The sequence below is a fragment of the Betta splendens genome, chromosome 16, assembly GCF_900634795.4.
Source record: "Betta splendens chromosome 16, fBetSpl5.4, whole genome shotgun sequence".
NCBI lineage: Eukaryota > Metazoa > Chordata > Actinopteri > Anabantiformes > Osphronemidae > Betta > Betta splendens.
Genome location: NC_040896.2, coordinates 20,291,041 through 20,316,004, shown reverse-complemented (window position 1 = coordinate 20,316,004; position 24,964 = coordinate 20,291,041). Strand labels below are relative to the sequence as shown.

The 24,964-nt window shown below is 45.1% G+C and overlaps 1 protein-coding gene across 23 annotated transcripts in view; it reads right to left on the bottom strand.

The window, feature by feature from the left end:
- rims2a (regulating synaptic membrane exocytosis 2a) overlaps positions 1 to 24,964 on the bottom strand; it is an 88,800-nt gene that overhangs the window by 45,712 nt on the left and 18,124 nt on the right. For 22 of the 23 annotated variants that reach the window (XM_055502992.1, XM_055502975.1, XM_055502976.1 and 19 more), the window contains 2 exons: positions 17,749 to 18,041; positions 517 to 1,460 (listed from right to left, as the gene is read on the bottom strand). In XM_055502992.1, the coding sequence (XP_055358967.1) occupies positions 517 to 1,460; positions 17,749 to 18,041 (1,237 nt within the window). Of the gene's footprint in view, positions 1 to 516; positions 1,461 to 14,853; positions 15,696 to 17,748; positions 18,042 to 24,964 lie in introns of those variants that run through there. The other variant, XM_029130430.3, reaches the window with a different exon arrangement.

Genomic DNA, 24,964 nt, shown 5'->3' with positions numbered 1-24,964 from the left:
GAGAGGCACCGGAGCTGCAAACCCACAGATCATAAACATAGAACACAACAGCAGTTTGCATGTATATAAGGACCATTGTTTTCAGATTTCTACGCTTTTTTTTAACGTTTCCATAAGTGAAGCAAAACAACTTAAGGCAAAATTACTGTACGCTTCTGTTTTCCCGTCTTTCAATGTCTTTTAAAACTGAACAATGAACTGTGTTGTATTTTGTCGAAAATAATGAGCCCTATATACAAAAACACAAATACAGACATACAAAACACTGATAGACTTTGGACTGAGGAATATAAAGGGATCTGAGTCAACAGCTTCATTGAAAATCAATATCAACATGACACAGCAACAACAATTAAATCTGAATTAAAACAAACAGTCATCCTAACACTACTGTGCCAGAAATATGAATAATGTAAATAAGCATAATAAGTTGCAATACTATAAAGATAATGTTTTAACGCTGTCCATACAGTGCACATAGCAGGAAGACAGTCTGGAGGTGCGTGTGGCTCCTACCTTTCTCACTGACTGACTCACTCTCTATCTCCACATCCTCACAGCTGGTGTACTCCGGCGTGGTTGCCAGCTCCTCCTCCGAGCTGCTCAGAGACACCTGCCGCATCTTCCCACCCTTTTTGGTTTTGTGGGGCTTCGGTGGCGGCGGGCGCACCGACTCCGACTGGTCTGAGCTGAGAGAGTCGTTCCTCAGCATGCTCTCCATCTTCTCCCTCTTGGTCTTACGAACGGCCGAACTTGGGTCCAGGTGGTGTTGCTGCCTCCTCATGGGATCCCCTCCCACTCCCAGGTCCCCCCGCCGCAGGTCCCCAGACCGGTCACCCAGCACTGGGCTGCGGTGGGGCGTCGGGGGGCTATGATTTGAGGTTCTGTGGCCTCCAAGGCCAGGACCCATAGGTCCAGGGGAAGAGCGATCAACAGAGTAGGAGCGCTGTCCCACCATGGGCGGCCGGCGCTCGGTGAGATGCTGTCGGGACAAGCGGATGGGACCAGGGTCGTCCTGCTCCGTGTAGGCCAGCGAGACATCGCTGTGGCGGCGCTCGTGCCTCAGGCGGCCCACCTCGGCATGCATCCTCATCTGCTCCTCATAGGGCTGAGGCTTGACCGGATAGCGTGCCAGGTTAGGGTCGCTGCGATACCGCGCCTGGAACTCCTCCTGGCGCTGCCGCTGGAGGTCATAGTCACTGGGTGGTCCGTCTAGCTCTTGGTCCAGTGGGTATTCCTGGGAGTGCCAGCGTCCAGGGCCCCGCCGGTAGCCCATTCGTGCTGAATCCACATCTGGGTACATGTGTGAGCCCCGTGGAGCCCGTCGAGGGTCCCCATCCCCATGGTCGGACGGCGATCTGGGCATGCCGCCGTCTGTCGGGGCATACTGCGAGTGGTCACCCCCCTCCCTTTGGTCGTATTTTTGGTTTGGATCCCTGGATGCTGATGGGCTTCGTTTCCTGTCGGTCAGAGGAACTTGGTTAGTTCACGTTTAACAAACCAACAAATTAGTCATTACTGTGCTTAGGCTAGTGCTTCGCTGTAGCTTCAGCTTGCTTTGCCCTGCTGCATAAGCATCATACCCTGTCTCAACCTGATCAAAGCCTGAAGCCTGAGAAATGAGGCTAAACAGGAGATGCAGCACTTCTGATGCCTTTCTCCCACCTTAAAAGACTATGCTGCTTATAACATGGGTGACTGATGCTTCTCTTTCAGCACATTTTGCATGCACTTAAACTCTGGATTTTAAAGAAAGCATATGTAAATAGCACCATAGTTCAAGAATAATAACTGCAAATCATCAATATGACACAAGACACATTTGTATTCCTACTCCTATTTTTTCTGTTTAAAACACGCACCCAGATTTTGCATCAAATCAGAATTTATAACTTGTGTCGGAGCCTTTGTTTCATTGTCTAAAATCATGAATTCCGGTCACAATAAAGCAGATAAAACTGAAGAGAAGTCAAATATCGCACCGTTAGATTGGGAATTATGTTAAAAGGCTGAGCTGCTGTCAATCTTTATCACTGTCTGACTGTCAGAACAGAAACAGCCAGGAAGTGGATGAAAAGCCTTGTGGAGGCTAACTGTGCGTTAACACGCTTTTTCCTTTGTCCAAATTCAATTATTCATGAACTACTTTTCTCCTACATTTCTCCCACTTTTCACAGAAATTAATTATGACATTTTGAGGAAAAAGCTCTGTGAAGCATCTCCTTCATTTCGTACGTGACGACGACACAATCAATGCATTTCAAAGAGATTTATAAATCACTGCTGCCCACGAAGGGGCAAAGGTAGAGGTCCAATCCTTGCCTACTGATTCACAGGGCATTTGGGTTAGTCTAGGGCATAATGGATAACATTATCAGCACTGAAACATGATGCTTGTGTGGAATTTTAGTCACTGAACTGAGTACGGTACGTACAGTAACAACAACAGTTGAAAGAAGCAGAAGCAGAAACATTCTTGCAAATACAGAATTTATAATGGTTTATTTAATTATTCAGCATTTAGTTATTTCTGCTTCACTGTTTGAATCATGGTCACTGGCTTTACTAGGGTGAACTCCAGCATCAGCATGAGTTTGAAGAGGATGGAAGATGGCTTAAAGAAGAATAATTGCTCTAACTCAATGTTTGTAACAAGTGTGAAGAAGCGTATCCATCACGTCGATGACCCTAAACAGCAGATAATGGATTAAACTACACAGTTTGCATCACGCTATAGATTTTATTTCATATTAAAGCTATTAGTGGGAATTCATCATCATTACTCTAACATCCCAACTGCTGGGAAATGCTTCATTTCAGTCTTGCTGTCTTGTCTGGGCTTCAGGCTGAATCCCCTCTGGGACGTAGTCTTGAAAACCTACACCCCAGACGCACTCACATAACATGCATATAGCAACTACAACAAGCATTAACAAACTGTGCTTTGATGGGGCCTAGCACGTCTTCACACAAGTATCGCATTTCACTCCTCTCCCTCCCGTTTAGCCGAGCGCGTCCTTCCTGTCTAAACAGAGCAATGTTTGTTGCAGCTTAGCATTCGGGCTAACAGCGCACTGCATCAGCATCTGCACGGCGACGCTAACGCTGTCAGCGCTTAACCAGCCTTCTGTAAGTACAACGGAGCGGTGGCGCAGCACTAAATTTACACCGTGCATCATTCCCCCCATTGCTCCAGTTGCAACTGCTACTGTAATGGCCTCTCTGCGGATGCCTCTGAGCTCCCCACAGCACTGTCAAGACACTACTGTTGGTCTTGGATGTGCATTAAATCCTCAGTGACACAAATGGAGGAAGAGGATGGTGGAAAATATAACACGCACACACACAAAGGGGAGGAACGCTGACCACGTACGCGTGTGTGGATGAGAGCAAGCGTAAAGAAGCGAAGCAGGAAAGACGCCAGTTCTCTGTGTCCTGCAGCCAAACTTACAGCTGGTGTGCATGGTGCATTGTGCGATGCCTGTCAGGCCTGACCAGCAGCTAGTTAACCTAAGCAGAGGGACATGTTCACTGTCTGCATGCTGCAGTGTGGGGACACAAGCCTTCAGAACTGCTGCTGTCACTTTCTGAACCGACTATGGAAAACCTCCGCTCTGACAGAGCACGACCCACAAGACCGTATTCAGTTACAAAACAAGGACGGCAACGACAATACAGACTTATTCTGGAAGGATGACATTTTAGCACTACATTATTATATAGTATTATATCCTTGAAACAAATGCTTTTCCCCAAACTTTAAACCATATATTTATAGAACAATAATAAAGAATGGAGTTGACCCGCAGCAGCCAAGACACAAGGGGTGTGTCAGGCATAGCAAACGTATTAAGCAACAATGGGGCATTTTAGGAGAAAAATAAAAAACAATGTACTAACTAATATAATTTTCTGTCCTCAAATGATATTGCATCAGAATGCCTGATTGACATAATTAATGATTAATGATTATTACTAAAATATTAAATAGCTGTGGTCCAAATGTTCTTCCTTTAGGTCGAATGGCTTTCTGATACTTGACCAAAGAAAATTAATTAAATCATCCAAATCCAAAGAAAAGAAATGTTCTAACAATGCGTATCTACTGTGTATTTGCTGCCGGCATAGCCTAACACAGTGCAACTGTGTTAGACTCCAGAGGTATTTCCAATATTATAATCATCATTTTAAAGTAGACTCTATGCCGCAAGCTGTATCAAATCCACGGCTCACAAAAATCAAGGGATTACACTATGGCCCGAAAGATTAAAAAGTGTGACCCCAAAAGATTAGAAATGACCCGACATGCTTGCCACGATAAAACCTTTATGTGCTGTTATTTTTACCAACGCGACACAAAACCAATTGGTGAAAGTCTCCGATACACCGTGTTGTAATGAGAAGCGGGCCTGTCTGTGGTGAGACTGTCCCTCTCTGCCTCATCAGATGGGCTCTGACCTACAGTACCGACGGGATCTGATGAGCTACAGCCCGGTTCCCCGGCTGCAAATGAACTAGGTTGTCTAACTGTGCCATTCTCTCCATCCATGTGTGTGTGTGTGTGTGTGTGTGTGTGTGTGTGTGTGTGTGTGTGTGTGTGTGTGTGTGTGTGTATATACTCGGCTGGATGATGAAAGGCCTGAGATCAACCAGGAAGCCTCTGTGGTCACAAATTATTAACATTAGACGTGGGTTTATGATAATAAAAAAAAGGAAACGTCCAAACCCCCTTGCACAGAACATCTGAAGACCAGGCTGGTGATCGTGGGGCTGTGTAGTGTGAGCACCAAGAGCTGCTCTCAAGTACTGTTAATCCACTTAAACAGTACATTACAGCTGCAGTTTGCTTATGCAACGAGTTGCTGTAAATTCTCTGTAGCTTTGAGCAGCTAATTAAAGTGCAGCTTTGGCACTTGGCATGTTCATGCACATGCACCGATGCATGTATCGACTTTTTAGTGGACAGTGTTGCTGTCTTGATAATGTGGTGGTGCTGCATGCTACATTATCTCTCTGTCCTCCCTTTTCTTCATGTTCCCTCTTCTGAACCTTTCTAATCCTGAGGCAGACGTTACAGGTACAGTATTTATAATGGAGCACATTAAATAATAAATAAACACTGGCCATCAATAAAGATCAATGTATTACACCTCACATACATATTCTAAGTCAAACTGTCAATAAGGCAGTGATCCTAGTTCGTGCTGCATCCTAAGCTGCTGGACAGGACAAAAAAAGGAGCACACAGCAAAAGTCTCTAATTCAGCCTCACTCATTCAGGCTGCACCTCTTCTGAGTTTCAGTGACGACCAAAATATTACGTGGTTTATTAGCAGAACAAAGAAAAATGTAGTTTCTGCAAGAACTCAACAGTTCGAGGGTTAAACCAAGTGGACGTTTGGTTCCACGGGCACCCTGGGGGTTACACCGATGCTCCATTTAAAATCAAACAAATGCCACAAGCACAAAGATCAATAATTGAAAGTCGATGAGGAAGCTTTCAGTGAGTGATGAACCCTTCACGGAGGCTGCCTGTTTCGTGTGCTTAGCTGCACGTGTAGGCACCTTGATGTGTGTGTGTGCATCGACACACATTCACTCTCGATCTGGCTTTAACTTATTTGTGATGCATTAAAAAGCAAATGTCCCATGATGAATCTGTCGCTGTCTAATTCGGCCACAACAATAATCCTGAAGTATAAAGCGCAGCACAGTATTGGAATTAACTACGCACAAATACCCAATCTACTGTATATGCAGGTGTACGACTACAGGAAATACAACACACATGTATTTCAAATAAAATAAATAATTCAAAGACCAGTCTTACTGTTTGTAATGAGCCTGAGATGCAGCGCGATTCAAATCTCTGCCAACATACTCCACGTGAACACATGAGCCTCTGTACATGGAACGACCACAAACGCTGTCCAGCCCAATACAAAACTATCGCGTAGGATCGCAGCCTGCAGCCGGGCCCGTGTTTAGTTCAGGTGCTCTCGCCTCCGGTATAAAAAACGTCCTTGTAGTATTTCCCGAGGGCTGTGGGTGATCTACACACAGCTGAAGCGCGGCTCGGACTAAGCGTGTGACTCCAGCTCTGCCTCTGCTGCTGCCACTGTTAAAGAAACAGGTTAAATAAAAAAGCCAAAAGCAATCAAGGTGAAAATGCAGCGATGCCCCATGGGGATTGTGCCACCTCTACATTACGGATAATGGAGAGAAGTCAGATGAGAACAAATGAGTAGCGGCGTGTTGCGGAGGCTCTCTTACGGAGAATCTGGCCCGCTAATGGCCACAGAACATCCTGGAACGGTCCCTATTGAAATGAGGCAACGAGGAGAGAAGCGGGAACAGTAGGGAAACAAGCTGAATGCGCACGTCTCAACTGAGAGCAATCGGAGGGGGAGAGATGAGGCTGAGCCCGTAACAGTCCATTTACAGAGGCAGCGTCACTCACACGACTGAATCAGCCGGCTGCAATCCAGCACAAACAGTTTGGCTTCTAAGAGGGAAGAAAATAGCATAGCAACTTCACGAAGTTGAGCAAAAAATAACACGCATATACACAGTCTAATATATGACAATACCGCACCAAATGGCAGCCATAGCTTAGACCTGTTGGCTAATTGGCTCCTGTCTGCAGACCCACCAGCCTCCACCAGCGCTGATGCTATGTTTGTACGCTGCACGGTTAACACATCTCCTGTTAGGTCTAAAGAACAGGCACCACTGGTGCTCTATGTAGGCCACATCCCAACAGAATGTGCCATTAAGATTAGCTACGACGACGCTTATACTGCCGGCTTCATCCCTGCCCACAGGAAGACGCTGGAGGAGCAGGGGATGAGTATTTATTTTATATGGTGAAGACCTAAAATGTACAAAAAACCCATAGCTGGTATTTAATGAGCACAGAAACAGCTCCAACCCAGTTTAACCCAGTTCGCTGTCTGTAATTACGCCTCACACCTTCAAGTTGAGTTGAAAAGACCAGAAGCGTCTGGTAGTGTTGGCATGTGCTGTGCTGTACGCTGCCTTCTGGTCACAATCCCACAATGCACTGCTCCCCATCTACAGTACCACTGCACGATCCAAGCAGTTATTAGCAGTATAACATTCATTACAAAGACTCAATTGATGGCTGACCACTGAGTGGAACGAGTGGACACGATAAGGAAGCAGCGGCCTTTAATATACAGGAGCGGGTGATGGCATGCTGTAAAGGGCCTGCAAGCAATCAACACCGTCACAGCGCCGGCGGCTAATTAAGGGTTTTATGATGTGTTTGAACCTATATGACATTACACATGAACGGCACTCAACTGTGACCAGACCTTGCTACATCACCACATGAAAGACACAGTCATCTGAGCCGCCCCCCCCTTCTGAAGAAACCACATGAGATCCTCTGTGATGACAGCTGGCAGAGGAAAGTCAGCCCCACGTTGGTTTCTCTCCACAGCAGACATTTTAAACAGGTTGGAAAAGCACAAGTCAGTCAAGCATCTTTAGAAATGCTTGGTTATGCTGGAGCCTATACCAGAGAGGTGGGGTCCACCCCAGCCCAACATAGACATCCACTCATTTTCATACTACTACCTACAGGGACATAACATAGAACATGTTAATAATAACAATATTTCTGTGAACATAACCAGAGATGTGGTTGGGACCTCTAGTCTGTGCTGTCACAGTCAACCCTCACCCATGCCCTAAAGTCTCCACTACAGTCAAGAACAGCAGCTCTTTGTTTACCTTTGCAACAGTCAGCAAAATGAAACAAGAGCACGCAATTTTCGACAGTCTGCAATCTTCACAGCTCAACATGAGAGAATATCCTTGAAGTCTGAACTGAGCTTGTCAGTCACTGTTCAGTTTCATAAAAGTCTCTGTGTGGGGGGGAAAAGTCAAACTATTCACAGCCCAGCAAATTCCACTGCACGCGCTCAAATTCTCGCGTACATCTCTTCACTAAAGGCCTCACAGGAGGCTGAGGAGCCCAGAGAACGGCCCGGCTGCCTCTGACACAAAAGCAATTGCACACGTACACGCATGCATTTTGTTTTCTGCCAAGTCTGCATTTTCCATTCACATGAGCAAGTAACATTTGAAATTAAAAGCAGCGGCTGTTTGCCTTCACGGGAAGCGTGGACGTAATGAAAACCGCTGAAGGGTGAGTCAGAGGATGCTTTAATAATCCTCGCTGCCAAAAATACCATCTCCAGGGGCAGGGCAGACCGACAACCTTCTTGGGAAACTAACAGACAGACATTTAAGGACACACATCCCAAATTCCAAACTATTATCATCAAGAGGCTGCTGCAGCATGACATGACGCTGCAGAGAGACAGGCCTCTCTCTGGTAAATGTGCGATAAGAGTAAGGAGGGCTGGGGGCATGTGCACACAGGGGCAGGCAAGCCGTGGGAACAAGGAGATCCATTCAACAGGATGGAGAGGAATACGGTCACTTTGCAGGTGAGCAATGTTTCTGTGGTTGTTGTCCAGTCGTGGCTGACAAATGGTGCTGTAGTCCAGTTTAAATAGAGCTTCATGATGGGTTCAAGGGTGACACTCGCTTTCCATGCTTCTCCCTGTCCACGTCTGCGCAGTCCAGTTGTACTGAGCTAAGGAATGCTTTGAGGTCAAGCCCTTCACATACAGTAGCTTAGGGAGCTGGTCTGGAGGAACCGTGTTCATTCATTCATACATTCATTAAACATTTGCTGGGTTTTGGACACACAGTAGGTTTATTTAGGACACGACCTGAAGGAGAAATCACATAATCCATTTAGGATCCCCAGCTCGTATCCTTGCTGGGCTTCTACATAGACTAAGCAAAGCCCCCGCTGTCAATCATAAAGCCACAGTGGATATACTTTAGTTACGTTGCTACGTTGTGACATATAAAAATAAATATATGTTTATTATGTATATTAATATATGAACAGATTATTATGGTAAAATCTAAACTCGCCGCATCTTTAGTGAGGTGGCTGTGACCATTTGCCAAATTGCACTCTTTAGTAAAGTACTGTAGTTCAGGAACTGGAGTCACTGCAGCCTTTGCCTATCATGCTAAATGAATTTGTGATCAACTAGCATCACCTTTCTTGAGTTATGTCTGAAGTTTCAAAGTTTCAAAGTGTAAACTAAAAAACCTGAATAGATTAGCAGATTACACTTGGTAAAAATAAAACATGTTGATATATTTTCCAGTTAGTTACTTCCTGAAAATGTTCTTTGTTTTAAGGCATTTTTCTCATTTCTCAGCTCCCGCATCTTCTCAGTCTCCCTTAAGTTGAACTCCGACAGATCGGCTGCTGGAAGGCTGGCTTCCAGGCAGACGGGAAGCGGCGCATAATGTGGAGACGGTGCCTTCAAAGCTCTCTCATAAAACACTTCTCTTGTCACCGCACGCATTTAAACTCACATTTCAAGATCAAAATAGAAGTATTTTGCAACTAAATAAAACAAGGGCTGAAAAGTTTGGGGAAGCCACCACGGAAACAGATACAAATATGACATTTAATACTGACGCCTTTAGGTTAACAGTGTTTTAATGTATTGAATATTAAACTTACTGTTCATACATATATGTTAAAAATACAGTAAACTATATTAAAACTATAATTAAAAAAACAATTTTAGTTTTTCCACTTCCTGTCATGGGCTCATCCTTATTCCTGGATTAACAAACTAGTGTCTCAATTAATGAACCAATGGTCACGCCTAAACTGCTTTAACAACCAGTATTGTGTACTATCAACTTGTATGTGCAAATAGGGTGTTTTTTTTGTCAGTGAAGTAAGGAGAGATCCACATATAACCTTCTATCAGGATCACGAAAGACATACGAATAAATGCAAGAAGGCCAAATAGGTGAAGAGAAAAAGAAAAAAAGTCAGCTTCTTTCCTCTCGAACCACCCCTGGAGATCAGATCAGCTACTATCTCAAACCTAATAACTGGTAAACACTAGGAATTAAATGAATATTACATGGGGCTTCATTAATGCCAGCCAGAAGACTCCAAAAATAATGGAGGCAAGAAGCAGACGCAGGAGGAGGCAGGTATTGGAGTTCTTCCTCCTCTGTTTACTCAGCATCTGCCAGCTGCAGAAGGAGGCTTTTGATCACTCCTCGGCTGGGTTCTTCTCCTCGCTGCGTGGCGCGAGGAGTCCGGCGAGGCCGCCGAGCACCGCCGGGGCCGGCTCATTTGCAACACAAATGAACTGAGTTAATTGTGCACAAGTGGGGATAAGGGGGGAGGTGGGGGGGCTGCACACACGGTGCAATGTTTGCAAAATATGAAAATAATTAATCTCATTGAGCTTGTGAAATGCCATCAGTGGTGCAAAAGAGGATTTGATCGCGGGCTGGGGATGAGACGGGAGATGATAGCAATGGACTGGATAGACACAGATGTTACGATTAGGCTTTTTCATTATTGCTTTATCACACGGCTTCTTCAAGGGTATTTTTGGTAATTGAATAAATTGGAGCATGAAATAGATTTGGATTTGGGGCACAGCAACAGGATTATGTGTAAAGCAGTCTCTCTTCCATTCATGAAACAATGCACACAGATATTATGTTATTAGGTCAACTGTGTTTAAATAGCAACAAAAGAATGCCTAAACAAGGAACACAGTGAGACACTGGAGTCAGACGCATCTGAATTTATGACATTGCTCCGTTCCATCTCACTGAGTGACAGTATGAAAGGTGTGTCCAGCTCGGTTAAGTGCACTGAATAATACTGTAGGTACTTATCCAAAATAATCCACCTCTGGAGCTTCTAAAGATTTGACTTTAAGCCTCTTCAAATCAATAAATCAAATGTGAAACACGAATGATTATGCTGTGAAGCACCTTTAGGACACTCACCGATGGGATCACACTTCAAGGCATAAAGTAAAACGCAATCCATGCTCAGTATGCAGTTAGCTTTCTCTCACTTGGCTATTTAAAAAAAAAAGATGACATCAGACATATGTTGAGGAGCAAAGAGACAAGGCTTTTAAAGATGAAGTCCTAGTATGTTCATCAAACACATGAACATACTGTACAAGTGCAGCCATATGTACAGTATTGCAGGGACACCAGTGCAAAAGAGCTGAATCTTACATTTACACTAATCGGCAGACATCCGTGAATGGAATGCCAAGAAGTAGAGTTTTAAGTGGTCTCTAGAGCCAAAGTGAACCGTGGTTTTATTGGGAGGACACTAAACCTGCTGCAACTCGGCCATTACTGACATGTTAAGGTTGAGGGTCAGACGTGTGCACGTCCAAATGCGCACGCACACATGCTTATTCAGCCTCTGAGGAAATCAGTCTCGCTCCGTGAGCATGAAAAGAGCCCAGATGTCAGTGCTCTGCATGAAAAGTATAGGCGCTGCCCAGCGACCCTTTATCTGCCTTCCACCTCATGTTTCACTGCAAAGAACAGCCTGGGTGGTCCGACCTATGGACATGTACTGTACATTTTATTGGATGACATCATGGGTGCCACCGGCAGTAACCAAACATGGACAAAGGCGCTCGTACCTTCCTCTCTGGACGGCAGCGGCAGCAGCGGTGCAGCAGGCCTGGGGCCGGGGACATTAGCCTGATGCTTATCTGTCCACGCTGCACAGCCCTGGCAACCGGCTCCGTCTCTGTGTTCTCCTTTTTCCCTCTCTGACTCCACCTGATGCTAAGATATGGTGAGAGCAGAGGGGACCAGAAAAACGTCGAGCGTATCGATTCGGCGTCCACCGCTGTCTCTCACACACTTTTTCCTCCGCACCGCTATCACTCCGACTCTCCCCGCTTTATCTCCTCCTCGATATCCACCACTTTTCTTCCTCTCTCTCCAGTGTGCAATCATAATAACCCTTCTCCTAGACACCCAGGCAATAAACCAGGGCCTCTCTTCTTCCTGTGCACGTCTCCCTTGGCGAGGACAAAACCAATAAAGGGCTGGCTTAATTACAGCTGCTGATTGCCGCAAACACCCATGCACATCACCATGGGCTGGCGGTGGGCTACGCGTGGGCGAGGTGTGACGGGATGTTGGAAAAACTACTGCAGAGAGACGCAAACCTCGTTTTAACTCCTATAACTAAACCATATAACTAAGAGATGAGAACAGAAAGCGTGCAATGATCTGCTGCTGCTCAGAAGACGCCCTAAAGCAAGGCCTTGACCCCTTGTAGCTCAAACGCAGCAGTCTGGTTGACTGTGCATCCTTGAGGTGTTTGTAAAGGGAGAGAAGAAACTCAGTCAGTCAACATAGGGACATTAAATCAGGGAATGAGTACATGCCATGTGCACTACAGGGTGGTCAATGACACATCAAGGGTGGACACATCCTCAATTCAACACAAGAGCCAAGGATTTTGGAGAACCAAGGGAGGTCTGACTGTGAATCCATCCTCCGTCCTTGTCTCTGCTTGTTTTTAGGTTTGCAGTCTCCTCCTCCGACTCCTTCCCTTCATCTTCGTTCCCCCAGTTCTGTCAGATCAACAAGAACATGGGACCCAAGGGGTTCAGAGTCCCACAAGCTGCAGTCTGCTAGGTCTGCCTCAGCTACAGCTCTGTCACCATGGTGACTGATACCTGGGTGTTCTTGGCTCCTGCTGACACTTTTTGTCTTCATTTTCTTGGTTTTATATCTCTTCTGAGTCCATCTTACATCCACCGTTCAATATAGGCTGATACAAGATACTACAATAGTTGAATTCATCAAGAAAATGCTATAATGAATTCATATGGTATGTTAAATGCATGCACAAACAACTGTATTTGTGTTTTTTTTATTTACAGCTGTTTACAGCAAAATGACTTCACTCAAAACAGCACTTGCACTTGTTATTTATGGATGAACAATGAATGCATATACTATTAAAACAAACCTAAATGTTTGTGCATGGCCTAACAAGACAAACTGGGAGTTTTCTGTCACCAGGTTGAAATGAGCAGGGTTTGATGTGAGAACCTACACACTCCATTCTCTTCATCACACCCTATAGCATGTTGTTAGAAAGAATATTGTTCCACGGCCCAAGACGTATGCAGTACATCATCCTCTCAATCGATTAAACGTTCCATCTTATCACCAGGGAAACCCTATCACTGAAGAGGAGAATTAGAAGGGGGCAGGACTTCATATTTAAGCTACAACATGCAGACGTATAGACAAATATGTATATTCTGTGACTGCAAAAGAACAATGAAAGAGACTTTGTGCTGAAACACAGTAAATGGTTGTATGTAAATGGCTCAGATTGCATGTATGCAAAACAAAGGTAGGCGTTATCTTTAAGACATACCACAAACCCAATAACAAGCCTCCTGTGGTGCGACAACAGACGCACTTTGCACTCAATGATTTCAGGAAAAAGGACACAAATAGCTACTGAGAGGGAGGCTGAGGGGTGTGTGTGAGTGTGTGTGTGTGTGTGGTGGGGGGGGGGGGGGGGGGGGGTATAGTATGGTGGCAGTTTAAATGTAGTGACCACTCTATTCGACTATTCAAGACCAATTCAAAATTCAGATCTTCTAAGAACAGATCTCCACACCCCATTAGGACCTCTGCTGACGCACACATGCATAATAGATGGCAGCTGGATCTAAAAGCATACAGGCCCATTAGCAGGACCGGTCTGAGCAAGAAGGGAACAGAGAGAAAGAGGGGGGGTGCTGATCTACTGGATGACCAAGATGGGTGGCTGGGAATCATGGCACAAACCTGTAAGATACATTGTTCTATTTACAGAGAGTAACACAAGCTGCAGCAGAAACAAACTACTTAAATGAAGAATCTACAAAGCAACTGCAAACGTGCTACAGTCATTTTGCATATAGATCATGACCATGCAGTGATGTCATAAGCTCCCACCCAAAGTCAGCTTTCAACGGCTGCTGAGAAAGGAGCAGCGATGGAAAATAAGATCAATTTAATCAGCCAGATGTGATGATTGCTGGATCACAGTTTCCAGGCACTCCTTCCAGTGGCTGAACGTTCTGGCCATGTAATGTGAGGTGGCATAGAGCCTAGGAACGCTGTAAATTATTTCTGACAGTATGGGTGGGGGACAAGAGGGAAAGACTCACAGTCCCCGGAGAGCGGCAGCGCCTGGTGTGGAGATGCCTGTTCCTAAACCAGGAGGCAGGTTCTGTCCAACCTGCCTCCACAGAACCACGGTGTGTTTGTTTACAAGCCTGGGTCTGATGGACACAGGCCTCTTTGTGGGGGAGTGAGGAAGTTAGCAGACTAAGCATGATGTGCTTCACCAATATTTAATTTCTAAATGTAGAGAAGAATAGAGGGCTTTAATATGGTCCATACAGATAGAATGATCAACATCAGCATCCTTTTTAAATCACGTAGCGTGTTAAAGCCTGTGGGCGAGAGTGGACACGACTGTGTTTTCAAACGTGTCCACCCCTGGATCGCGACATTTCCTCCCCCCTCTCCCCCACCGCCCATGTTCTCTCAGGCGCCACACACCAGCGGCGGCACGCAGCGCACGCGCTGCAGCAGCGGTGCGCCGGGGCGTACGCGCGCACGATCGCACGCGAACCCCGGCTACGCGCGCCGCACATTCCGTCCGCCCGGGCCGCTCGCGGACGTTCGAACCGAGCACACGTGCGCGCGCGCGCACACGCCGAACACACCGTTCGACCCCCATCATCCAGCCAGGAAATATCTGCAGTAGCAACAGTACTAGTCTGCTGTTGGCCGTTATTACGCAGGCCGGCCGATCGATAAACGCAATAACCCCACCCCCCACCCCCCCAATAGTCGTTTGACATACCAGCGGGGAAGTCCTTCAGGGCATTTCTTTACAAAGGAATCACTCACCCGATGTTGCTTAGCGCCTGCTCGAACAGCTCCGTCTGTAAGATGTTCTGAGGCGCCGTGAAAGCCCCGTTGAAATGTGATAAAACCGAGCTACAGAACTGACGCAATGTCTCAAACTGCATTTTCCCCCTCTGCTTTCTCTTATGCTCAGTAAAACACCCCTTTCCCTTTCACCAACAATACATCCCGAAGCCTGCGCTCTGTCCGGACGCCCCCCTCCGCACATACAGTATAGCTCCTCAGTATTGTGTTATTATTATCTCCAGGGGCGCATTAAACGCAAAAAGGCGCCGATCAAGTTCCATATTTCTCCTGCCGCTCCTCGTAAAAAGTGTCCTCAAATGAGACGCATTTCGGGAGGGATCCTTCAGTCATAATGTTTGAGACCTGAAGCGAGAAAAGGGAGGTAGTTCTGGTGCCGGTAACGAGCCGTTCTTCGTTTCGGTGTAGCAAAAATCTCCTCTCGGTGTACGGCAGGAGGCAAAGGAGCGCCCGGAGGACAGGAGAAGCGGAGAATCATCCTACGCGGCGCTCGGCGGCGGCGGCGGCAGCGGCGGCAGCATCCCGGATACCGGCGCATCAGCTGCTCCCTCGCATTCAACTCATATTTCCCGTCGCCTATGAGGAGCATCGACTCGCGCGGACGCACGCACGGACGCACACATTCGGAGGGGTAATATGCAATCGTGCGCACTCTTTGCCATATCTCTCTTTCATGCACTCTTTGGGACGTGCGCGGCAGCAGAAAGACCACAGTTCAATACAGCGGAGAGAGCTGATGCTGTCGTCAGGCGTTTTTTTATATATCCCACAATTGGCTCCACAGCATCGGCTCCTCATCAGTAATATAGGAAGACAGTCCTAATACATCTAAAAGAGAGAGTGTCTGTGCTGTGGAGAAAAAAAGCAGGGTTTCCCGAGGATTACTCTCTCTCTATCTCTCTCTCTCTCTCTCTCCCTCTCTCTCTTCCTCTCTCTCTCTTACACACACACATATACTGCATTAAAGCATATGCAAAGGCACCATCAACCTTTACATGACTTGCAGCATCACGTGGACCTTTACCACACTGTGCTTGCAGCTTTTTCCATCCTTGTCAGTTACCATAACATGCTGGTCACACACTAAACAGCCCCGTATACTGTAGCAACGCACATTTTTTTCAAATGTCATATTAGGAAAAACACAGAAAATCTGATTCCACAATGTAGGATTGAGCCAGATCGGTACAGCTATAGGCCAAGCAATGATGGTTATGCTGTTGTACTACATTATGTTGAGCTGTATATTAAAGGGCTGGTGCGATCTGAATGTATCCTTGTCAGGCTGAATGTGTTAAAAAGTGCGAAATATTGAGACATAACACCACCTTATTTTAATCCCAGCATAATCACCCATGTTTTATCAGCCTTACCCAACACTGCAGCTGTCCCAACGTGTTTGTGCATTCAGTCAAATGACACTTTTGAGACCAAGATAAATTAGGAGGCTTCCCGAGTTATTTCTCTTTATAAATAGACTGTCAGCGTTTCCTATCCCTTCTCCAGCAGGACACATCCAGGAGTTAATTTAAACGTTCTTTAAGATTAATGAAAGCAAGTTCGTTTGCTTATGCAGTGGGAGTTCTATTTATGGACTCGCTGCTATCCATCATCAGCATTATCACATAAATATTCACGCATGCAGTTTCCTATGGTTTCCCCGTAGATACAGGCAACGCTGGAGTGAAAATCACGCCCTGCTACAGTCCCATCTCAACCTCTGTGGCCGCGCAGCCAATTAACATCCAGTGTCAGGGCCATCAAGAGGAAGCGACTGACTGGCTGACTCTTTCAGATAATGTCTGAGAACTCAAAGACACAACGATGGAAGATTTATAAGATAGGAAAATCTGACCTGGGGAGAAAAATATGTCTGTTTTGGAATTAAAATGGCTTCTGATTTGTTATAATTTGTCACAGTGGCTTCATTACACTGTTAAAGTACATCCACTTAAAACAACCACTCATTTCTGGTTAGTGGGAAAGTACTGTACGCTGGATATATCCACTGAAACATCAGGCAGTTTGTGTTTGTTGTTTTTTTAAGGTTGCAGTGGGAGCAGCGAGACAGAACAAATGAGCTAGGTCAACAAAAAATAGTATGTGTATATATACAGAATAAATAGCAAAGAGGAGGTAAACTACGTTTGTTGCGACTTGATCTCTCTGTTTACTGTTTAAGGCTGCAGCCATTTCACTTCACAGACCAAAACAAAAGAAACGGTTAACATGTTAACAATAGGATTTTTACTAAAATTGGCTTCCATAGATTCAGATTTTCATAGAGTGCAGATCCTGACTCAACACCCCCCCTTTAGAAGAAAATAGTGGAAGGTGCCCCCATGTGGACACTGAACTTAATGGCTTACTTGATAGCTGTATCTAGAAACAAGCAACCGGATATACAGGACTCGCAGTGCTGTCAGCAGCTGAGAGCTTTCGACTCAGGGGAGGTATTTAGTGCATATGAGAATGGAACAAAGGCTCTGCATCATAATTAAGCCTGCTGTTGCCTTTCTAGCTAAAGAAACCTTTTTTGAGAAGAAATAAAGAGAACAGTTCCTTAAGTTTCTCCCGAAAGCAAGAGCCTTCATACATGTATATATATATATATATATATATATATATATATATATATATATATATATATATATATATATATATATATATATATATATATACAAGACAAGATATGTGGGTGGATGACTCTTGTAGATTTGCTGTGCTGTGTTGTGTCTCCCTCCCCTTCATAGGCCTCAAGAGCACCAGGTTCAGACAGACTGCTGGGAAACACTGCTTTTAATTCTAGGCGTGATTTTACATGACAGCGGAAGCACTTAAATGGTGACTGACCTGTCTATGGGTGAGTCACTGAGCCCAGAGTATCTCAGCCCCGAGCCGTTGTCGAGGGACGCCTGCCTGGGCAGGAGCCCACCGTGAGCTCTGCCTCTGTCCGATGCTGGTGTCAAGGCCCCTGAGGCTCCCTGGTAGGGGTAAAGGGATGGGTCCTGGAGTTTGGCCTTCTTCCCCTGCGGCCCACCCTCGAACACACCCCGCACCTGATCAGGCCCTGAGCCGTAGAACCACGCCCCCGATTTGGTGAGGATTTCTTGTTGTTTTCGGCACAAGTTGCATACCCACATAACCTGCAGGGGAAAGAAGAGCAGACGTTAATGGGCTGGAATGGTGATTGACGAGCAGAGGTGGGCTTATCTGACCGGCGATGGGCCGCAATGGAGTGATTTGTGTGTTTGTATTACACAAAGCTGGAAGGAACCTTCATCGCTGTTACAAGGTGAAAATGTTTTTGTCCAAAAGGTCTGAATTTTTGGTAGTAAATTAGTTTTGCTTCAAATAAAAACCAACAAGATAGAAGCTTAGAATCGCTTTCACCTCACAGCGACAACACTGGCAATAATGTAGATGAGGCGAATGGTGAAATGTTTTACACATGCAGCAGCATTGATATCATTGAAGGCCAAGTATTACTAGAGTCTGTGAGACCACATTTTAGCCACAATAAAGAATCATAGTTTGTCATGATGTGGAACCTTTGTTTCCGGCCAGCCATGACTATTGAATGCAGAAGCTAATCTACTGAGTAAGGCTCAGCATTCTGTCTCAAACCGAGCCCTGGGAGGAAAAAAGCGGGCCCTGTATTTCAATCGCGACTGTTCCAGGTGGCCACGCCTGCCTTGTTAGCAGTAAGCAACTTAAAGTGATATCTAAGTGTTTCTGAAAGGACTGAGGGCTTGCCAAGTGATTGACAGACCAGACTGCAAGTACCCCCCCCACACACACACACACACACACACACTTACTGCCTTTATAGTTTCAGTGCTGAGTCAGTGCATTATCGTTATTAGTGTGAGCATGCCCTGAATGCTGCCTCACCCGCCGTCAGCTGCTCTGTTACTCAGCTTTTATTTCTTCAGTAAACCTCAAATCTAATTAAAACTGGATGACATTTTAAGGCCGGGTTTGAAGCTACTGTAAAGAACAACTGCTTATCTCAGATGCTGGTCGAACTTTAAGCAGCGGCGGCCGCAGCGGAAAAACCGAGAGGGCATCACATACCAGCAAGAATGGCTGTGGAGTGTGAATATCAGTGGGAAAAAGGGGGGAAGCAGTCGCGTCCACACACAACACGAGACTGAGCCTGAACATGTCAGAGAAAATCAGTGAGACATCACGTGCTTGTCACTGAAACGCTGTCTTTGTGGTTCACACAGTACACGGCCACACCATTGGAAACACCAGTTCACAGGCTTCCCATGACGGCAACAAAACTCTAACAGCTGCTGGCGCTCCTGGACCTCCTGCCCTCTCTTCCACGAGTAATATGTGCTGGATATCCTCTCTGTCATGCGAGTTCCACTTTCACATTTCGAACTGTGAACACGTCGCTTCGCTTCGAAGCCACCAGCTCGAAGCCACCAGCTCGAAGCAACGGGTTTTTCGCAACTACATTTCAAACGTGGTGCAAAAAAACTTACCATTCTCACCACGGGCGGCGTGTACTAGATTATGTGATATTGACACGAGACATTTATGACCAGCTATTAACGTTACAGATGGGCTATAACTGTGCTGACACACAATGGGAAAAGCGAAGGCTACAAACTGTTCTTTATGTGTCCCAGAGGAGGGCGGCCAGCGAGGGCCATGACTGCCTCTTTAACAGGGGTCACGCTGGGAGCCCTGCAGTGAACCATGAGCCTTCGCCTAAGACCCAGAAGCCACCAAGGCCAGTTTTTCTGCTGATCAACCACTCATCACTTCCAGCACTGGTAAGTTACGGTTTTCAAAACTCCAAGTGCGGATTCAGACTCCAATTTGATGGACACTGAACCCTAAAACAAAATGTGGCAGGTTTGATGATGGTCATGACATCAAAGTCATTCTAATATATTCTTATAGTTTTTGAGAAAAAATACCCTGTGTATCCTAATAACTTCCTTATGCACCTTAGTATCTGAATTTCTATGCAGTGAAAGCTTCACGTGCAGTGAACTGGTAAAATCCTTCCTTCTCTCACAAACACCCCAGTTTCTTCAGAGGAAATAGCAGCTTCTGACCTACATATTTACCCCTCCACACTGCAATTACCATGAAGTCAGTTGCTGTGCACCTCTCCAGTGTGCCAATAATAATTAACAGCGTTCCCAGCCCTTGTACTGCACGTGTCAAGCTCCTGCATTGCATCACAGAATATTTAATACAAAACAAGAACACATGCATGGGTCTAATAAATGCTCAGCATATTGAACGTTAAACATCAAGACAATGATTTGCACTTCGGAAGAGATTCAGTGTAAAAGTGGATGTTTACCCAATGTAATTGGATAGAATCCTAAAAATAAGGAACTTGTCACAGCCAGGCTGAATTCTTTTCTATACCAATTTATCACATAAAAATAAAACTAAAAGCATAAGTGGCCCTGTATGAAATTTTGCTTCGTACAACAAAAGATTGCGCTATCATCCTGTGACGTGTGAAGAGTAAAGGAAAGGAGATTCACTCTTTCACCGCGTGTTCCCACATGTGTACTGGCAGGGGCATCACACACACCACGAGGCTGTTAACGGTCCGATTTGCCTCATGACTGAGGGGGGTTGGGGCTGGTGGCCCTCCAGAACCGCCATTTCTCTCTCTTGGCACATTTTATACTGACTGAACCCGTAGCTAAATATAGAAAGCTAAAATCCCAGCTCAATCTCCATGAAGATATATACCCTATTAAATATATAGGCTCTTTACTGAGGCACTGAATTAAGGGAAACAAACAACCAGTGCCGTGGGATCAATAAATAATTCCCCTTCTAATACTTTCTCTTCACTTTCTAAGGCTGTTCCCAAATATATTAGAAAATACAATTTTCCAAAGATGTGTTTGTGCTTAAACGGAGTATAGAAATGCATAGCTCACAGATGTCCAAGAATGACGGACTAACAAAAAACCTGTAAATACTCAGGTTCTGAATGGCGAAACAGCAAAGTACACATATATAAAATCATATGTACCCTTAAGCTATGTACTTTTTTAGTAGCTTTGTAGCTGCTCCATTATAAAATCTCCTGAAGGGATCCAAGCACACTTACCACACATAGAATAAGTATAATAACTGTGCTCTCTCTTGTGGCCAGTGAGGTGCACTACATCATTACTTAACGGGCTACGGAGTGAATCAGCACTATCCTTCCAGGCATTTCACAATGTGCTCAAACAGAAAGCACTCATTTCAAATTAAATCAATGGCACATTTGCCTTCATTCATATTTACAATTATATGTAAAGGTATTGGAGAAGCCATTAGAGGAGACTGCCATTGCTTGTGCATCCATTTTAGTTAAAAGTTAGAAGAATCACGGTGAAGATAGGGGGCTTCTGTTCTGAATACTCACTGCTTTGCTCATGGGGAAAATTGATACAACAAATATCTTCAGAAATCCTCTAAAAAAACCTACAGATTTTGCAATATTCATGTGGCGGTAGGTGTAGTGTCATGGGTGTCCTATTGCTCTGGCGTTTCACCCCTTCACCTGAACTAACCACTCATTAAAAACCCATTGTCTGGGGAGTGGAGTGCTCCTCAGAGCATCCTGGTCTGGAGTCCATATTAAGTACACAGGCTTCAGTAAGGATACAGTACCATCTGCTAAAATCCAGAGCAAATTGCTGTGACACTGTAATGAGCTTTAATGACAGAAATTACTATGTACATGACACCGAATAATGTATATGACGACAGGTGACACTCACTGCGTTTTCAATATTTCACATTTCCTAACCATTGGTTTGAGGTGGAGGATAAGTTGGTATTGTATGAAGCTACTGAGGCACAATGTAAAACTCCTAAATGTAATAGATACATTTCTATGCTTTTCTCAGTTAAGTCTTATGGGGATTTGGAGTAATCTTCCCAAAATGAATAGTTTGCAGGGAAATTTGATGTAATTCGTTTAGGCGCCAATAAAAAGAAAGGGGGAGGCTTACATTCACATGCTGCAACGCCAGCTGCATGTTGCGAATTACATTTTAATGAGGTTCTAATTTTAGTGTGCGGGCCAGCAATAATAATAGACTTGATGAATATTTATGTTCCTTGTTTGAAGTTCAGAGGCATGAGGACAAGGAGGGAAATACAGTAGACGGAGAAATGGCTGGTGTGTCAGTCCCACATCAGCCTCAGCCTCACTTACATCACACAGTAAAAACTGTCGCTAAATGTCGGCAAATCACAAGTTAACGAAAAGAAGAATTTTTACGTCCCAATGTGAGGATTAATTTGTTTTTTAATCTGAGTTGCAGAAATTAAATGGTCATATTTTGACCAACAACACGAGCAGTAACAGTCCGCGGCTTGGCCAGCTTACCCATGGTGCCAGTGAGGGGAATCAGCGTCCGTGTGCTGATAGATCGCCGCCTATACGTCCGTTTAATGTGGCGACGACTGTCCGCAGCTATACCGCTCCTGCAAACGGGGAAAGCGCTCCGACCTTCAGCACCGCGGACAGCTCCGACTACAGGCTGCCTGCCGGACAGCGGCTGCTGGGAGGACCGTGAAGGTTATAGCACGGACTCAAGCCATCAAATCCAAGCCCACGTAACCAACGCACTCTCTGTCATCAAAGCCGCTGCAAAATCCAAAATTCTCTCCTTATTCGTTAAAAAATACGATTTCCCGTGCGCCAGAACGCGCAAAAAGCCCGGACTCAATGTCAGTAGGTCTGCGGGGAGAGAAAAAAATGTGAGCCGAGCAATAGCGCGACAAATCACGTTATGTTTGCCACCACCGCTGTATCAGTTCATCTGTGATAGAGTCTGAGCGGCGCGGAGCGGAGTTGACTGGAGCTCATTACATATGCGGCGCGTCTCCGCTCCGCTCGCACAGTCCGATAGACACACATGAGGAGGCGCTTACGCAGAAAAGCAACTGGCACTGCCTGTCTGGCAGCGTCAACTGACACACTTTGAAGGCGCACTGGCTGAATGGGAGAACACGCACAACGCACCCGTGTTAGAAAATGTAGTCATGTTCACGCTGGAAGATTTTTGTCACCAACGGGGAAACAAGGGACGTTTCGTAAGCCGTTTTTATCGCACAGGCACATGGTGAGTCATAGTGACTTGAATGATCAGATCATTTAAAGGACTTCATGAAAATGGTTGCAGCAAACCAAGCTCCTAAATAATCAGTGAGCAACTACCTATTAAGCCTGAGCTCGCCATCTGTCCCACATGACGGATTTGCAGAATTGTGTCTAGCAGCAGAGAAAATACAGCCACCGTGGAGCAATAATGCTCCGCTAAAGCCCTTGTGCAGCCAATTTAAAAATGCAGACCTTTGCATCATTGCAGCTCTGCATACATGCAAATAATGTCCACTAGTGACTACTGCCCCAAAATGTATTTGGTCTCTTCCACTAACGCACTAAACCTTTTTGATGCAATCCAAAATGCATTTTAAAATTAAATTATTACCTTACAAAATGTATTACTAATTTATCCTAATCCTAATCATATAGGATTTATATTGAGGGGCCATGTTGTACATGTAGCACCTTCACAAGCTGCTTTAATCACAAATAACTTCCCCCCTGGAGACAGTTGATTTCTCAGGCCCCTTTGAAGCCACATCAGAGGAAATGGTGGGGAAGCTCCACGGCTACAAGCTGAGATTCACAGGACTCCACAGAACAGAAGCAAAGTTTATCCTCTGTATATCAAAGATATTTTATATTCGAAGTCTGGGCACACCACTCTGTCCATTGTACTTCAAGAATCTTCTGGAGAGGTTAAGCTATGATTAAGCTGTGAGCAGCGATTATTGTTAAGAGATGTATTATCTGTTTTTTATCTTGTATTTATCTTGTTATGCTACAACAAAAGGTTAAATAGAGCCATAGAGTGAGTGATACTCAGGGTTACTGAGCAGAGCTGTGATTCTATCAAAGCTTATGCATTCGTTTATTTTCTACTCTCACGGCTTCTGTATATTCCAGTGAACCTTTGCCCCCCATACAAACATCAACTATACCCAAGATATGCATAAATCCTGAATTTAAAGAAAATGCCTTGCATGAATAAGTATATGATGACCTGTGCTGACATTAGAACAGCTGTGAATTACTTGAAGCTGTTAACTTGATAACCTGCCTCCTCCTCTACATCTACTCAACCTGCCCTCACTGACCCCTGTTGTCATCTCTGAGAACCTGGAATTCGTTACCACGTAAACAGAGGAGACACCGTGTCTATGACAATACACTGTCAACAACACAGCTGTGACCAGTAAGCTAACACATACTGGATTTAAGTGCCAAGAGGGCAGGCCATCATCAGGTACAGCAAGTAGGTGGCACTGCACCAGGGGCACATCCCATGGCCGCCCTGACAATGCGCTGCCACCACACAGTGCCAGACCGCTCACTGTTATTACTCAACGCCATCTGCACAACACGGTAACCGATCTCCTACCTATTCTCTACCAGGGAACAATAACAGCCTGTACAACTGGGCTCCTGGCACTGGACAGAGCAACAGACCAGAGGTCTCCCCCAGGCCTGCTGCCCTGTTGTTTTGGTGGAATATAATGGTATGCTACCCCTACACACTGTTTAGCTAGCATTTGAAAATGCACACACAAATTATACCCAAGATAAATATAATACTTATAAAAATATAAGTTAGAGTTCCACCACATTTGTTTCAGTGCTTATGACACTATTTGAGTTTACCTTTGTGATTTCTATTAATCTACTCATTACATCAAAGCACTGCCTGTTTGCCGAATATGTGAATTCATAGGAGTTTAAGCTTAGTAAAGTCTGATCATCAGCTATTTTAAAATATTACAAAAACACTGATCTGAATCAGCCTACAGCCTGATCAGCCACAGCATTAACACAGACTTTTTAAAGAGCTTGGCATCGACCCTACATGGAGGTTCAGGATACTGTGTGTTTGAAAAGTACCATATTAAAAAATATTTTGCAAACTTCACAGACTCACATTTAGTGCTGTTTCATATCATTATTTGCTGCTGTATATGTAATATATATATA